The sequence below is a fragment of the Labeo rohita genome, chromosome 11, assembly GCF_022985175.1.
Source record: "Labeo rohita strain BAU-BD-2019 chromosome 11, IGBB_LRoh.1.0, whole genome shotgun sequence".
In the NCBI taxonomy this organism is placed as follows: domain Eukaryota; kingdom Metazoa; phylum Chordata; class Actinopteri; order Cypriniformes; family Cyprinidae; genus Labeo; species Labeo rohita.
Window position 1 is genome coordinate 6,793,886 of NC_066879.1, and position 18,784 is coordinate 6,812,669.

Genomic DNA, 18,784 nt, shown 5'->3' on the forward strand with positions numbered 1-18,784 from the left:
AGTTTTTCTTTAGGCTTTATAGGATTTGGGGTACATTTTCTAAATGACCCCGTTATAGCTTTCCAAAGGGAAAATTTCAATATTTTTTGATCATTATTGACCTAGAGAGTCCAGAAAATTGTACAACAGTGTTTTTTTCCAGACTGAGCGAAAAACCTAGGACTAGTTAGCAAAAGTAGGCTTTTGACATCTTCTCAATCATTTAACAAACGATTTGATTGACAGCAGTGGTTCTAGAGGCAAAGTTGTCCAGTATGAGGAGTTCTATCATATGATATCAATATCGCACATATGTGTGAAAAACTGCGTGACCTACAATCATTTTCCGCCTATGAAAAATGCAATATCGGCCCAGGGTGGCCGTTTTTTTTCAGATATCTCTCAGAACTTTGTGGCCGTATGTCAAACAGGCCCACCAAGTTTCATTCCGATCGCCCTCCGTTAACCTTGTGTAACAGGTGTCGGCCAATGGCAGCCATGTTTTTTGAGATACACAAATGTCCTTATTGACACTCGTGGCACTTTGGACCAAGACCGTGCATTCATGTTGATAGGACAAATGGTTGCACAGTTATAGCCAAATTCATGTTTTTTCCCCTCTAATAGCGCCACCAAGTGCCAGAGCCCCACAACTCTTTTCGGTGACTTCAGATTGAACCCTTACATAAGTTTAGTGAAGATACCTCATTCCGTTCAGGAGTTAGAGGCATTTACTAAAAATGGCCCTGCCCCTTTTGAACATTTTGGCATCCCTTTGCGACAGTGAGTCGAAAGTTCAACTTTTTTTTTGATAATTATTGATATCGACTCTCCAGAGAATCTTTCTGCGCTGGTTTGGTTCCGATCGGGTGAAAAACCTAGGACTAGTTTGCAAAAGTAGGTTTTTCAAAAAATGCAACATAGGACATTTAAGCCTGCGACTGGCGGTTTAGGAATTATTTCGTACTTTTGTTCGCTGTAGCGCCCCCGTCAGGCCGATTAGGGTGAGCCTTGGTCACATTGTAGATGGTGTGAATACTACCATTCCTCCAAGTGTCAAGTCTCTACGACTTACAATTTGGTCTGCACGATCAGTTTTACGCGGAGATCGCTGATGCGTGACCAATCTAACAGCGCTATGCGCTTGAACCCCTAAAAATGCTGTGTGTACCTTCAACACGTATTCCTAGTCTTAATGGGCTCAAAAATTGTTCTTTGCAATCTTTTATCAAAATATAATAACTTGCTCCACCTCTTAAACAAATTCCTTTTTGGATGACATCACCAAGGCCACTTACATTTTAACCAATGGTTGGCTGGCAGTGTGTCAGGAGGGGAGGAGTCATTCACAGTTGTATGGAGCAGACACTTTTAATAACGGGTAACAATTTGAAACATCCATTACATTACAAAAGCAAAAGAGGTTGTCGGTGTAATTTCATGTTGACTTTTAAGTGTTAAGCCCCGCTTACATCAAGAAAGATAACTTTCCACCTTATTCTTTAGCCTATGGGTGAGATTTCCGGTTAGTTAGCTTTAGGGAAATAATGAGAAGAATAACAACATGCAGAAAACTGTAAAACTCTTTGCACTACAAACCACTGTGTTCATAATTAAGATAATACATTCAAATAATATGGTAAGACACATGAATTTGCAATATCAAGCAGATAAACGAGCTGTTTTGCACAGCTGGGGGCAGATGAGACTGAAAGCCAGACACGTACATTTTACAAATGCTGCACCTGCTTTTACAGCAAAAATATGGTGAATAGTTATCATCCTTGGTGTGAACAGGCCTTAACGTTTCAACTTTTGCAACTGTTAAACAATGCAACTTTTGGATCTCTGTGATCCTTCTATCCAGGGCGAACTGCTCTTTTGAAGTCTATTAATAGTTCATCTATAGCAGGATGCTTGTTCTCACAAGTAGTTTATTCTGGTCAGAACAATAAACTACTATCAAAAAGAGTCGGCGTATCCAAAATAAGCCACTGCACACCAAAGCAAAGCAGAACAGCTTGGCCGTGAATAAATGTTTACCTTGCACCGCTGGTGGTGTTATCAGTATTACAACTCTATTTTAGTATTGTTTTCTCCCCTTTGATATCTGGATTACATGTTTGTTCTTTATATGCACCTTACTCTTTGCACAGCTCCCAGAGCACCGGAGCCGTGTTGTTTTAGAAAAAGGCCACGGATGCACTTCAGATTCTTGTTTTGTGGTTTAAAAAATGCAATGTTTAAAAACTTCATCTTCATTTTGGCGGTGTTTGCTTCTTTGTGTTTTGCTGATCGTGCTAACGGAAAATGTGAATGGAGAACACTAATCATCCATTGTTTCTGTAATTTTTTTGGGAATAGGAACACACTCAAAGACTGTACATTTAAGCTTCAGAAATCCCCTTTGTACTTTCCAGTAAGCCATGAATATGAAACCGTCTTGTATATTTGGTGATTTTTCTGTGGTGATGAGTGTGATTGTGGTATTGCAAGACAATCAATCCTTGTTTTTTGTTTTGTTTTAGTCATTGACACAGATTTCATATATTGTTAATACATTTTGATTAGCAGTTATATTCTAATATACAGGAGGTTCTTGCATATTACTGTGAGACTGTGGATTTGTGTTTTACTGTATGTGTGATTGTGTTTAAAGGGTCTGCATAGTGTTATTTCACAGTTTACATTTTGTTCTTTTTAGTGATGTTTAGCAGTTTTGTTTCTGAAGATGGTAAAATTGTCAGTTCAACTTTTGAGAGTTTTGTTACTTTGGTTTTCGAGAACACATGATCAGTTTAATGTGACCAAATGTATTTTCAATATTAAAAAAATGATTAAAAACTCTGTAGAACTTTTTGAATCAAAGAAGTTCGAACTCACTATGACTTTTAAGCAGAGAACTAAGAAAGTATGCAATGAATCTGTAACCAAACACACTTTGAATCATCACAAAAAACCACAAAATCAATTTTTTAACTTTAATGCAAAACCAACCAACCAAAATAAGAAGTTGAGGTTTCTGACGCATCCATGTGACATTGTTCTTAAGAGGAACTATCTCTCAACATTAAACACAGCACAATAAGGTCCGACAGTCTCATACAAAATATAATGCAATACTGCACAAATGATGATATAGTGTTACTAAAAAACTGATGTCACAAACAAACAGTCCAGAATTTAGTTTCTAGCATTTAGTAATAATAACAATAATAATGAAAATGGTTTAAGTTATTAACATTGTTATAATATTTATTACTCAAATTAATATGAAATAATAATAAATACTATTATTAAATAATCAAATAATTGAATATTATTATTTTAAACTTTTTTTACTGACTCCCCACACTAAAAATTAATTTTAAAAAGTTAACATTATTATAATATTTGAAAATTAATATTAAACAATAATAAATACAATTAAGTTAAATAATCAAATAATTGAATATTAATTATTATTTTAAACCTCTTTTTACTGACTACCCACACTAAAATTAATTTAAAACAAGTTATTAACATTATTATTAAATAATTAATTAAATAATAACTAATTAAATTAAATGAATATGAATTATTTTAAACCTCATTTTACTGATTCCCCACACTAAGTTAAATTAAGTTAAATAAGCAAATAACTGAATATTAATTATTTAAACCACCTGACTCCCCACACTAAAATTAATTTTAAAAAGTTCTTAACATTTTATACATATTTAAATAATAATAATAATAATAAATACAATTAAATTATATAGTCAAATAATTGAATATTAATTGTTATTTTAAGCCTCTTTTGTACTGACTCCCCACACTAAATTTCATTTTAAAAACAGTTATTAACATTATTACAAATATTGAAAATTAATATTAAATAATAATAAATACAATTAAATTAAATGAATATGAATTATTTTAAACCTCTTTTTACTGATTCCCCACACTAAAATTAATTTAAAAAGTTTTTCTTTTCATAATATTTAAAAATATATATTAAATAATCATACATACAATTAAATTAAATAATCAAATATATAAATATTAATTCTTTTAAACCTTTTTTACTGACCTGACTCCTCACACTAAAATTAATTAAAAAAGTTATTATCATAATATTTTAAAAACTAATATTAAATAATAATAAATACAATTAAATTAAATAATCAAATAATTGAATATTATTATTTTAAACCTCTTTTTACTGACTCCCCACACTAAAACTAATTAAAAAGTTATTATCATAATATTTAAAAATTAATATTAAATAATAATAAATACAATTAAATTAAATAATCAAATAATCAAATAATTGAATATTAATTATTATTTTAAACCTCTTTTTACTGACTCCCCACACTAAAACTAATTTAAAAAGTTATAATATTTAAAAATTAATATTAAATAATAATATATACAATTTAATTAAATAATCAAATTCTTTAATATTAATTATTATTTTAAACCTCTTTTTACTGACTCCCCACACTAAAACTAATTTAAAAAAGTTATAATATTTAAAAATTAATATTAAATAATAATATATACAATTTAATTAAATAATCAAATACTTGAATATTAATTATTATTTTAAACCTCTTTTTACTGACTCCCCACACTAAAACTAATTTAAAAAGTTATAATATTTAAAAATTAATATTAAATAATAATATATACAATTTAATTAAATAATCAAATACTTGAATATTAATTATTATTTTAAACCTCTTTTTACTGACTCCCCACACTAAAACTAATTAAAAAGTTATTATCATAATATTTAAAAATTAATATTAAACAATAATAAATACAATTAAGTTAAATAATCAAATAATTGAATATTAATTATTATTTTAAACCTCTTTTTACTGACTCCCCACACTAAAATTAATTTAAAACAAGTTATTAACATTATTATAATATTTGAAAATTAATATTAAATAATAATAATAATAATACAATTAAGTTAAATAAGCAAATAACTGAATATTAATTATTTAAACCACCTTTTACTGACTCCCCACACTAAAATTAATTTTAAAAAGTTATTAACATTTTATACATATTTAAATAATAATAATAATAATAATAATAATAATAATAATAATAATAAATACAATTAAATTATATAGTCACATAATTGAATATTAATTATTATTTTAAGCCTCTTTTGTACTGACTCCCCACACTAAATTTAATTTTTAAAACAGTTATTAACATTATTACAAATATTGAAAATTAATATTAAATAATAATAAATACAATTAAATTAAATTAATATTAATTATTTTAAACCTCTTTTTACTGATTCCCCACACTAAAATTAATTTAAAAAGTTTTTCTTTTCATAATATTTAAAAATATATATTAAATAATCATACATACAATTAAATTAAATAATCAAATATATAAATATTAATTCTTTTAAACCTTTTTTACTGACCTGACTCCTCACACTAAAATTAATTAAAAAAGTTATTATCATAATATTTTAAAAACTAATATTAAATAATAATAAATACAATTAAATTAAATAATCAAATAATTGAATATTATTATTTTAAACCTCTTTTTACTGACTCCCCACACTAAAACTAATTAAAAAGTTATTATCATAATATTTAAAAATTAATATTAAATAATAATAAATACAATTAAATTAAATAATCAAATAATTGAATATTAATTATTATTTTAAACCTCTTTTTACTGACTCCCCACACTAAAACTAATTTAAAAAGTTATAATATTTAAAAATTAATATTAAATAATAATATATACAATTTAATTAAATAATCAAATTCTTTAATATTAATTATTATTTTAAACCTCTTTTTACTGACTCCCCACACTAAAACTAATTTAAAAAGTTATAATATTTAAAAATTAATATTAAATAATAATATATACAATTTAATTAAATAATCAAATACTTGAATATTAATTATTATTTTAAACCTCTTTTTACTGACTCCCCACATAAAACTAATTAAAAAGTTATTATCATAATATTTAAAAATTAATATTAAACAATAATAAATACAATTAAGTTAAATAATCAAATAATTGAATATTAATTATTATTTTAAACCTCTTTTTACTGACTCCCCACACTAAAATTAATTTAAAACAAGTTATTAACATTATTATAATATTTGAAAATTAATATTAAATAATAATAATAATAATAATACAATTAAGTTAAATAAGCAAATAACTGAATATTATTAAACCACCTTTTACTGACTCCCCACACTAAAATTAATTTTAAAAAGTTATTAACATTTTATAATATTTTAATAAAATAATAATAATAATAAAATAATAATAATAATACAATTAAATTATAATCACATAATTGAATATTAATTATTATTTTAAGCCTCTTTTGTACTGACTCCCCACACTAAATTTCATAAAACAGTTATTAACATTAAAATATTGAAAATAATCAAATACAATTAAATTAAAAATGAATATTAATTATTTTAAACCTCTTTTACTGACTCCCCACACTAAAATTAATTTAAAAAGTTATTATCATAATATTTTAAAAACTAATATTAAATAATAATAAATACAATTAAATTAAATAATCAAATAATTGAATATTATTATTTTAAACCTCTTTTTACTGACTCCCCACACTAAAACTAATTAAAAAGTTATTATCATAATATTTAAAAATTAATATTAAATAATAATAAATACAATTAAATTAAATAATCAAATAATTGAATATTAATTATTATTTTAAACCTCTTTTTACTGACTCCCCACACTAAAACTAATTTAAAAAGTTATAATATTTAAAAATTAATATTAAATAATAATATATACAATTTAATTAAATAATCAAATACTTGAATATTAATTATTATTTTAAACCTCTTTTTACTGACTCCCCACACTAAAACTAATTTAAAAAGTTATAATATTTAAAAATTAATATTAAATAATAATATATACAATTTAATTAAATAATCAAATACTTGAATATTAATTATTATTTTAAACCTCTTTTTACTGACTCCCCACACTAAAACTAATTAAAAAGTTATTATCATAATATTTAAAAATTAATATTAAACAATAATAAATACAATTAAGTTAAATAATCAAATAATTGAATATTAATTATTATTTTAAACCTCTTTTTACTGACTCCCCACACTAAAATTAATTTAAAACAAGTTATTAACATTATTATAATATTTGAAAATTAATATTAAATAATAATAATAATAATACAATTAAGTTAAATAAGCAAATAACTGAATATTAATTATTTAAACCACCTTTTACTGACTCCCCACACTAAAATTAATTTTAAAAAGTTATTAACATTTTATACATATTTAAATAATAAATAATAATAATAATAATAATAATAATAATAATAAATACAATTAAATTATATAGTCACATAATTGAATATTAATTATTATTTTAAGCCTCTTTTGTACTGACTCCCCACACTAAATTTCATTTTTAAAACAGTTATTAACATTATTACAAATATTGAAAATTAATATTAAATAATAATAAATACAATTAAATTAAATGAATATTAATTATTTTAAACCTCTTTTTACTGATTCCCCACACTAAAATTAATTTTAAAAGTTTTTCTTTTCATAATATTTAAAAATATATATTAAATAATCATACATACAATTAAATTAAATAATCAAATATATAAATATTAATTATTTTAAACCTTTTTTTACTGACCTGACTCCTCACACTAAAATTAATTAAAAAGTTATTATCATAATATTTTAAAAATTAATATTAAATAATAATAAATACAATTAAATTAAATAATCAAATAATTGAATATTAATTATTATTTTAAACCTCTTTTTACTGACTCCCCACACTAAAACTAATTTAAAAAGTTATATTTAAAAAATAATATTAAATAATATATACAATTTAATTAAATAATCAAATACTTGAATATTAATTATTATTTTAAACCTTTTTACTGACTCCCCACACTAAAATTTATTTAAAGTTATTATCATAATATTTTAAAAATTAATATTAAATAATAATAAATACAATAAATTAAATAATCAAATAATTGAATATTAATTATTATTTTAAACCTCTTTTTACTGACTTCCCACACTAAAACTAATTTAAAAAGTTATATTTAAAAATTAATATTAAATAATAATATGTACAATTAAATTAAATAATCAAATAATTGAATATTAATTATTGTTTTAAACCTCTTTTTACTGACTTCCCACACTAAAACTAATTAAAAAAAGTTATATTTAAAAATTAATATTAAATAATAATATGTACAATTAAATTAAATAATCAAATAATTGAATATTAATTATTATTTTAAACCTCTTTTTACTGACTTCCCACACTAAAACTAATTAAAAAGTTATATTTGAAAATTAATATTAAATAATAATATATACAATTTAATTAAATAATCAAATAATTGAATATTAATTATTATTTTAAACCTCTTTTTACTGACTTCCCACACTAAAACTAATTTAAAAAGTTATATTTGAAAATTAATATTAAATAATAATATATACAATTTAATTAAATAATCAAATACTTGAATATTAATTATTATTTTAAACCTTTTTACTGACTTCCCACACTAAAACTAATTAAAAAGTTATATTTGAAAATTAATATTAAATAATAATATATACAATTTAATTAAATAATCAAATACTTGAATATTAATTATTATTTTAAACCTTTTTACTGACTCCCCACACTAAAACTAATTTAAAAAAGCTATCATAATATTTAAAAAATAATATTAAATAATAATAAATACAATTAAATAAAATAATCAAATAATTAAATAATTATTTTAAACCTCTTTTTGCTGACTCCTAAATTATCACAATATTTAAATATTGATATTAAATAATAATAAATGCAATTAAATATAACTATCAAAAAATTATATAATTATTTTATATATATATAGCCAACGTTGCTATAAAGACAGGAAGGATATGACCAAAGAGTATAGCAGTACCTTACTTAAGTACTTCTATACTCTTTGATATGACGAGACACACCATGTCTCTACACCATCAATAACCGCACTGCATATTGGGGCGTGGCATTTGCGCTATGACGCCTCTGACAGTTGACCAACCACAGCGGCTGTCCGTGCAGCAATAAACAGAAACAGAAGAGTTTCAGCAGTGGTGAGGCAAATATCATCAAGGGGGTTTTTTGCCGCTTACTGCGTGAGAGAGCTCAAACCCGGCCTGTACAAGCATATGTAATCTGAAGAGACGTATGACTGCACTCAGGAGCTGTTGTTTACATTTCTGATCATGGATTGGAGCACACAGCAGTTGTTTTACACTATAATATTCCTACTTTCGGGACAAAGCGCAGTTCATTTAGGAAGTTGCGTATCATCTGTGAACAACGGTAAGTCTGCCTTTCTTTTCTGTGTGTAATAATATATAACCTCTGTAACGTTAGACTAACTGCTATTAATTCAGTTATTATCGAACCATCCTGAAATTTAAAACTTTAAAAGACTGAACGACTCCGTGCCAGTCTGATGGGGAAAGTCGTATTATCTAGTGTGAGAGTTAAAACAGGTTGTTTGAGTTGGTTATATAACGCATGCGCTGTTCTGAAGCATGTAATACACTCGTGAAGAGTTAGCAGTTTACATGTGTGCGTTTATGGGTCTGGACAGGTTCAAGTGTGCGGTTCACATACTGCCTGTTTAGACGGTCATCATGGCCACTGTTTGGGAATCAATGTACACCGTTTTATGGCACCACTGAAATATTAACCCAACTCATTGCCACAGTGTAGATCATGGCTCATATCCGCCTCCTGCAAAACATCTCCTCATGTTTCAGTAAGATTTGTGTGTGATGTTTATGTGTGTGTGTGTGTGTGAGAGAGAGAGAGACTTTCAGCCATTTGCATTACACATTTTTTTTGTCCATTAGTCTTCAAATGATTAAACAAATCCATATCTGCCTCATGTGCATGCATTTGTACATGTATATTACATCAAACTTCAAGCCTTGAGGTTTGCCATGTATTTTAAGGATTTGCTTTATTATTTATATTAAGGGAATACATAATTTAATGTAAGTTAATATATATATAATACAGCATATTCAATACAGTTTGTAGTATTATAATTTAGTAAATATCTACAATCAAATATGTGACCTTGAATCACAAAACCAGTCGTAAGTAGCATGGGTATGTTTGTAGCAATAGCCAACAATACATTGTATGGGTAAAAAGTACCGATTTTTCTTTTATGCCAACAATTATTAGGATATTAGGTAAAGATCAGGTTCCATAAAGATATATTGTAAATGCCCTACCGTAAATATATCAAAACTGAGTTTTTGATTAGTAATATGCATTGCTATTACTCAATTTGGTCAACTTTAAAGGAGATTTTCTCAGTATATATTTTCTTAAAATATTGTTTATTTATTTATTATTATTATTTATTTATTTTTTGCATCCTCAGATTCTAGATTTTCAAATAGTTGTATCTCGGCCAAATATTGTCCTATCCTAACAAACTATAAATGATGTATATATCTCGATTTAAAAAAATTGACTGGTTTTGTGGTCCAGGGTCACATATTATATATTAACAAGCACTTATTTATATTATTTAATAGTTTTTTTTGAATTACATATATATATATATATATATATATACTAACTATAATAACTATTATTTTAGTATCTATTTCTAATTTTATTTCTGAATATAATTTATTTTTAATATTATTTAGATTAAGGTAATCCATAATTTAAGTTGATATAGATAATTCAGTACAGTTTGTACTGTTTAGTAAATATCTACAGTCAAATATTGTATATTTACAAGCATTTATTTATATAATTTAATACATACAACTAATTTAAAATTTAAATCAAAATGTAATTATGTAATTAAATGTATGTACAGTATATTCATATTCTCATAAATGAAATGCATGGAATAAAATATGTTATACATTAAACTTCAAGATTTCCTTCAAGATTTCAGGTTTGCCATGTATTTTCAGGATTTCCTGTAATTTACATAATAAAGTGTTAATACATAATTTAAATAATTGAAAATATATTGATATACATAATTGATATACATAATTCAATACAGTTTGTAGTATTATAATTGAGTAAAAATCTATAATCAAATATTATTAACAAGCATTTATTTATATTATTTAACAACAATTTTTGATAGTTTATCAGTAACTTTGTATTATAACTATAATAATTATTATTTTAGTATCTGTCTCCAATTGTATTATGTAATTCTCAACATAATTAATTTTAGTAATAATAATTCATTTTTAATTTTATATTTAATTTTTATGTATTTATAAATAAGATTTACTTATTTACTGAATATAACATTAATTTATAACGTGCACATTTGATTTTGTAGGTTTGTGCTTAAATAAATCACCACAACTGTTAAATATGTGTCATATATATAAACAAACAAACAAACAAACAAAAAAACTTCAGCCATTTTCTTCCGAGAAATGTCGATGTTGTGTTTGTTTTGTTGGAGCTGCAGTGACGGCCCAACCTCACCAGAGCACTGCATGACTCAAAGAGCCCTTTGTTTTCTGCCTGTTGTTCTAAACAACAAAGTGCAAAGGAGCGTACAGACACTATTATGACAAAACTTTGACACCATATCAGACGTGGTGGAAAATAACTTCACTTTGGCAAGAGAGAAATACCAGTTAATAATCCAGTGTTTATTTAAATGCACTCCAAGACTGCTTTAACCAAAACATACTGCTGTATAAACAACGATTCTGCACATCTGTATCTTTTTGAAAACAAGCGTGTGGTTAAATGTTTGAATTCCTCACGTGGTCACCGAACCGTCTTGGTGAAATTACATATAGGGATGTTTGGATCTTAATTATCTTGGTGATCTGAAGCACATGGTAAAGTTGATTGAATTAGACATAATACAGTGTTTGGTTTAGCGCAGTTACTCTCCGCTGTCAACTCTCAGATAATCATCTCATGCAGGATGTAATTGGATCAAATAACTGTTTTATTTACACAGGAGACGACACGTTTACAATCCAGCACAATAGCAGTGGGAAATGCCTCCTGGTCCAGGGTGGAGCCCTGAAGTTGGGGGATTGCTCGTCGGTGCCTGCCGTGTCGTGGAAGTGGGGTTCGGCCCACAGGCTGTTCCACATGGAATCGTCTATGTGTCTGGGTCTGGAGGTGCGCTCCAAAACGGTGACTCTGTTCAGCTGCGACTCCACTGAGATTCTCCGCTGGAAGTGCTACGAGGACATCATCTACACGGAATACCAAATGAAACTCAGCGTTGGGACTAACAACTCCGTAACCGCCAAGAGGGACGGACAGGACACTTGGAAAAGAGGAGGGAGCTCGGAAAACATCTGTCAGCAGCCGTATCGAAGTATGACACTTTTGTACATACATATGGGTCACACTGTGGGCATGTGGCTGAATGGTTACAAACCCCAGACGCTTATCGTTCACATAAAGTGTTTTCTTGACCTCTGATTGGCTGACTCTACATGAATAACTCAAGGCAGTAATAATTTAAACAATATATTTTATTTGCGAACTTATGTACAGCTGTGCTTTTTAATACGTGTGTGAACACACATAAACACGAGACATTATTTATAGCATGAACCAATCACAGCCAAGCATAACCCCTCGTATCCAATCATATCGCCTCCTCTGACGTGACTTTCCTCCATTTATTTAGGGGGGCTGTTAAAACTCAGTGGGCTCAGGGGAGATGAGAGAGACACAGACTCCCGCTGTAACTTTACCTGCTTGTGTCGCTGTTGTATAGTTTTTCTTTAGAAAAACGAGTGATTAATGAAATCCATAGTACAAAAATAAAACAACATAAGTGTTACAAAATATTTAGGGCTGTCAGTTGATTCAAATTTTTAGTCTAATTAATTACATGATGTTTTGATTAATTAATCGAATTAATCGCAAAATAAATTTGACTCTGAAAATACCCGCAAAAGATTATTTAAAGCTATTTTTGTGTTAAATGAGAAAGTATCAAGGAGACATTGGCAATGGAACATAAAAGAAGATCATTTGAGAAACATCTCAGTATTTTTTGTTCTTACGATAAAAGTCATTGGGAACCAAAACATCTTTGTTGCCAACAGTCTTCAAAATACTTTCTTTTATGTTCCACAAAAGAAAGGTTTGAAATGACATGAGGATGAGTAAATGACACAATTTTTGGAGGGTGAACTATCCCTTTAAAGGGGTCATCGGAAGTTGATATGACTCTTTAGGGTCTTAATGAAAAGTCTATAATATACTTTGGTTAAAAATATTTAATGGTTGTGTAAAACAACACCCTTTCTACCTTGTCAAAATGAGCTCTGCAAAAATCATCCCATTCTGAGGGATTGTTCCTTTAAATGCAAATTACCTATGATCGCCCCGCCCCTCTCTTCTCTCTGTGGAGTGACGAGCCTGTTTACTTTAGCCGCATTTAGCGCGTTTAGCCGCTAAACTTGCTAACTAGCACGTTATTAGGAAAAGTGATTGCAGAGATTCATAAAATGGCTCAGTTTGAAAAAAGGGATGTTATTTTTATAGACTAAATAAGATTTAAAATAAAAATAAAAATCCATGGATTATTATCATTATAGGGTAGATGTGTACATACACTGTCAACACACATTAATGTTCAAACAACATGTAAAAGTGAACTTTGCATCCGATGACCCCTTTAATGTTTTTATTTTTCTGATTTTTTTTAATGAGATGATACTCTAAATCTAAATCTTTCAGCAGGTGGTGGTAAATGTCTTTGAGTCATTCATTCGATTCATTCAAACGGCTGATTAATTCAGGAATTAAGTAAATGTCTATGAATTGGCCTTTGAATCAGTGATTCACACGATTCGCTCAAAACGCGGATTCATTCAGAAACTTAACTCTGTTGTGTTGCTCGGAGACACGCAACAGTTTGCTATGGCTTCAAAGGTAATATGTTCTCTGCAAAATTAAACAATAACACAATATCAACTTCTTATTTACTGAACTGTTGTATAAAATCATCTTTAAGCTGGTGATAGATCAGGACAAAATCAGCACACATGTCATATTGCTCTTGCTATGTGATGTATATAAATATGAGACAAAATGCATACAGGGGCATTTTTTTGCACCAATATTACATTTTTTGGCCATAACTGCATTTGTGGAGTTGTTGCCCTGCGTCATATTTGTCAATAGTCAGCTGTATGAAATATAAGATGATGTACAGGTCTGGGGGCATGATCTGTGGGTTTTATAGTGAGCAATCAGCTTAGTGAAATTAAAGGCACATCTCTGCATCTGTGACTAGTGTTTACAGCGCTTTGAAGACTAATGATCCAAAAATAAATTTATTATGAAAAAAAAAATTTCCTGTCACTACACATTGGGTTCATGCGGCACACACATTTCTGTGTTTCGGTGTAGTGCGGTGTACTTTGTGTTGCACAGGCTTGCAGCAAATGCGTTGAGGATACGTTACTGTGGTTTAACAGTTGTTCAGATCATCCAGTTCATCTGCTTTCCGTTGCTCTGCCCTGCAGGAAGAGTCTTGAGTTTTGGTTAAACAACTGCTGTTGTTTTATGTGACTGTAGCAATACAGTAATAGAGTTTATGGGAAACTCCACCTGCTTATACAAGTTAATAACACAATGAGTGCTTCATATCTGGCAGTAAACGGTTAGCGAATTTACTTTCTGTTTTTCTTTTGACATTAGTCAACATTAGTCAACACTAACATTAGTTTCTCTGTAAATCTACTTCTCTGGTGGTAAACATTTAAAAAATTTTGTTGAATTTTTGTCACATGGGCAGAATGTGGTTGTCAGACCGGTTATCTGATAAACCCTTTTCTGTTTGGACCTTTAAATATGTTCCTGTTTTTAGCTTAAATATACAAAAGTAATATTTTACTTTTGTATATGTTCCTGTTTTTAGCTAAAATATACATTCAGAACTTAAAAAAAAAAATTTAAATGTTTTTTAAAAAGTATTTTGCTTACCAAAGCTGTTTAAGGTGATTTAAAATAATAGTTTTCTGTTTTAATATAATTGAAAATGTATTCCTGTAATAGAAAAGCAAAAAAAAAAATAAAAAAAATAATAATAATAATAATAATGTTTTATTAATGCACTTATATATATATATATATATATATATATATATATTATCTGTGAAAATGAAAATAATTTAAACAAAATAAGAAAGATCAAACTAAATGCATGTTATTTCTTTTATGTAGTACTGTCCTGAGTAAAACATTTTACATAAAAGATGTTTACATATAGTCCACAAGACCAAAAAATCGTTTAAAAAATAACCCCCTTCAAAGGTTTAGGAACCCTTAGTTCTTAATATTGGGTGTGATTACCTAGATGATCTACGACTGTTTTTTTTTTTTGTTTGTTTTGTGATGTTGTTCATGAGTCCCTTGTTTGTTCTGAACAGTTAAACTGAGCACTGTTCCTCAGACAAATTCCTCCAGATCTTGCGGATTCTTCAGTTTTCCAGCATCTTTTGCATATTTGAACCCTTTCCAGCAGTGACTGTATGATTTTGAGATCCATCTTTTCACACTTGAGGGACTCAAACACAACTACTAAAAAAGGAGTACACACGATACATTAAGATCTGGGGGGTGAACACTTTTTGAATTTGAAGATCAAAGTAAATTGTACTTGATTTGTCTTCCAGGAAACATGCAAGTACCTTCTGTTGCTTCCAAAGGGCAGTACTAAATGGGGAAAAAAAATATTTTGACAAAATAAGAAAAATTTGGACATTTTCGTCCTGTTCAAACGTTTTCACCCCCTGGCTCTTAATGCGTTGTGTTTCCTTGTGGATCATCAGTGAATGTTTGAACCTTTTTTAATAGTTGTGTTTGAGTAATTATTTACTAATTTATTACTCAGGGCTTTAATCAATGATTGTGCTAATGTAGCCAAAAAGGACAAGAATTATGTTTTTTTTGTCGGGTACATTTGTATAGAAGTTGTGTTTGAGCATTCAGTGAACTACCTTCCACAATCTGTAGTGAATGGTGAATTAAAGAAGATCTATGTGGTGAGATGAGAGAGATTTTGCCATTTATTTTCTTAGCTATGGTCATGATTATCTTCGCTCTAAAACTAATGTACCCCATGTTTCTACCATGCGGAACATTTGATTTTTATTCATGAGTCATTTGTTCCATTGAAGATGTGTCAGAGGGGATATTTTGTCAGATTTAGCTAAATAAACAGTATTAATTCCTGTTCCCTCTGTCTCTCAGGAATGCACACAAGCGGGGGGAATTCTAATGGGGCACCCTGTGAGTTCCCCTTTCTCTACAATGGCACCTGGCACCACAACTGTCTGCCTGACATTGGAGACAAGACCCTGGACTGGTGTTCCACCACAGCAAACTATGATCAAGATGAGAAGTGGGGCAATTGTCTGAAATATGGTAAGGTTTACATCCCTTAATAGGTACTGGGGTTTTTCCAGAGAGCGGCTGGAAAGGACAAAGTAAACTTGTGACTCATTTGACAAAATTCTGAAACATGAAACTATTGACTGTAAGATGCTGTTTTATCTAATAGTAATTAAAAAATGCTATAATGTAGGGAAGGATTTTTTTCAAATTAAAAGTTGAAGTTGTTGTTTAATTTACTATTACAGTTTTTTTATTATAAAAAATATATATAATTTAAATAGCAGCTTTCAACATACATTTTTTATAAATAATTTTTTGTATAAATATTTATTTATTTATTTTTTGCACATATTGGCTTATTAAGTACACACATTTTATTATGAAAAAAAATTAACTAACTTACCGTTTAAAAAAATTACTTTGAGCATGACACTTTAGTGAACCGTTTACCCACAAACACCATACTGAACTACTTAACCTGCTAGGTTTTAAGTGGAACTCATGCTGGTTTAAGCTGCCCTTTCTGTGCTATTCTGTTCTCGCAAAGCCTTTTTAACTAGTACCCCTGTTTGTTGCACATTCCTTTAATATGACTTCTAAGAAACATGGAAAAGATTGCAACACTTCAAAGGTCAGAGACAGAATAAAAGAATTACATATGCTTTAAGTAGGACAGGGGACAAACAGATGGAGGTCTGTATAATGAAATTTTAACTAACCCCCTACCCGTTTTCTTTTATTAAGTGGAAGGATGTACTACTTTATGGGAGAAAGGCCCAGTGAAAGGACGCTGCTATCAGGTCGTTTCCACAGCGGTGGTGACCTGGCACGAGGCACGGGATGCCTGCCGTAGTCAAGGCGGAGATCTGCTCAGCGTGTCTAGCCCTCAAGAGCTTGAGTACTGTAAGACCTACTTCTTAGTTTCATTTTTGTTTTGATCTTTTTGTGTTATGATCACTATAGCTGATATATGATTTTTTAATTTCTTTTTTGATAGAAATGAATACTTTTATTCAGTAAGGATGTGTTAAATTGATAAAAAGTGATAGTAATGACAGTTAGAAAAGATGTCTATTTAAAATAAATGCTGTACTTTTAAACTTCTTAGCAATTAAATAATTCTGTAAAAAGTATCACAGGTTGGAACAAATATTAATCAGCACAACTGTTAATCAACATTGATTATAAATCAGCATATTAGAATGATTTCTAAAGGATCACGTGACACTGAAGACTGGAGTAATGATGCAGAAAATTCAGTTTTGCATCACAGAAATAAATTATATTTTAAAGTACATTAAAATACAGAACTGTTATTTTAAATTGTAATAATATTTCACAACATTACTGTTTTTTCTGTATTTTTATCAAATAAATGCAGCCTTGATGAGCAGAAGTGATTCCTTTAAAAAAATTTTAAAATCTTCCCAAACTTTCGAACAGCAGTGTTTGTTGTTTGAGGTTTGGAAAGTTTGAGGTCTGTTTATGTTTTGTTTTGTTTTTTTGAATGAAGCCTCTTAAGGTAAAAAACAGTGACATATTATTACAATTTCAAAGAACTGGGTTTTGTTTGAATATATTTTAAAATGTATTTTATTCCTGCCATGGCAAAGCTAAATTTTCAGCATCATTACTCCAGTCTCCAGTGTCACATGATCCTTCAGAAATCATTCTAATAGGCTGATTTGCTGCTCAAGAAACATTTATTATTATTACCAAATAATAAAAATGGTTGTGGTGTCTAATATATTTTAATATATTAATATTATAATATATAATATAATATTAATATATTAATATTATATTTTTAATAATTGTGATTTATTTATTTATTTATTTTTATTATTAAAAAAAATATTTTATTATTTTTAGTGTCCAGATATCCATCTTGCCTAAGGGCAACCCCAGCCGCACCTTTATCACTGTAATAAATTGTAAAACTACTACAATAACATAACACATAATCATCAATACTGATACACTGTAATGTTTTTAAAAGGCAAATGCATTCTCCTATTCCACCTTAATGTGGATTGACAGCTATAAGTGGAAGTGGGCCATTAGCGGGATGGCTTTCCTGACAATTCCCTGACCTTGTAGCACTTTCTAACTATTGCTGTGTTGCAGACATAGCAACACTGGCTCAACCAATAGTATAAGTTCAGGGGCGGGGCTATCAGTTTGTCCAACCAATGGCAGCTGGTGCAAGCATTAGAGAAACCTGTTTGAAAACCAATTATGTTTGGTTTAGAATTACACATTTCAGCTTTAATTCACAGCTACATGTTTATTTTTA

At 28.3% G+C, this 18,784-nt stretch overlaps 1 protein-coding gene across 2 annotated transcripts in view; it reads left to right on the forward strand.

The window, feature by feature from the left end:
• The first annotated feature begins 9,157 nt into the window (after positions 1 to 9,157).
• The window catches only part of ly75 (lymphocyte antigen 75), a 41,041-nt gene continuing 31,414 nt past the window's right edge, over positions 9,158 to 18,784 (forward strand). For both annotated transcript variants that reach the window (XM_051122178.1, XM_051122179.1), the window contains exons 1-4: positions 9,158 to 9,417; positions 12,077 to 12,445; positions 16,345 to 16,518; positions 17,233 to 17,391. In XM_051122178.1, coding sequence (XP_050978135.1) covers positions 9,318 to 9,417; positions 12,077 to 12,445; positions 16,345 to 16,518; positions 17,233 to 17,391 — 802 coding nt within the window. In that variant the 5' untranslated portion in view covers positions 9,158 to 9,317. The remainder of the gene's footprint in view (positions 9,418 to 12,076; positions 12,446 to 16,344; positions 16,519 to 17,232; positions 17,392 to 18,784) is intronic.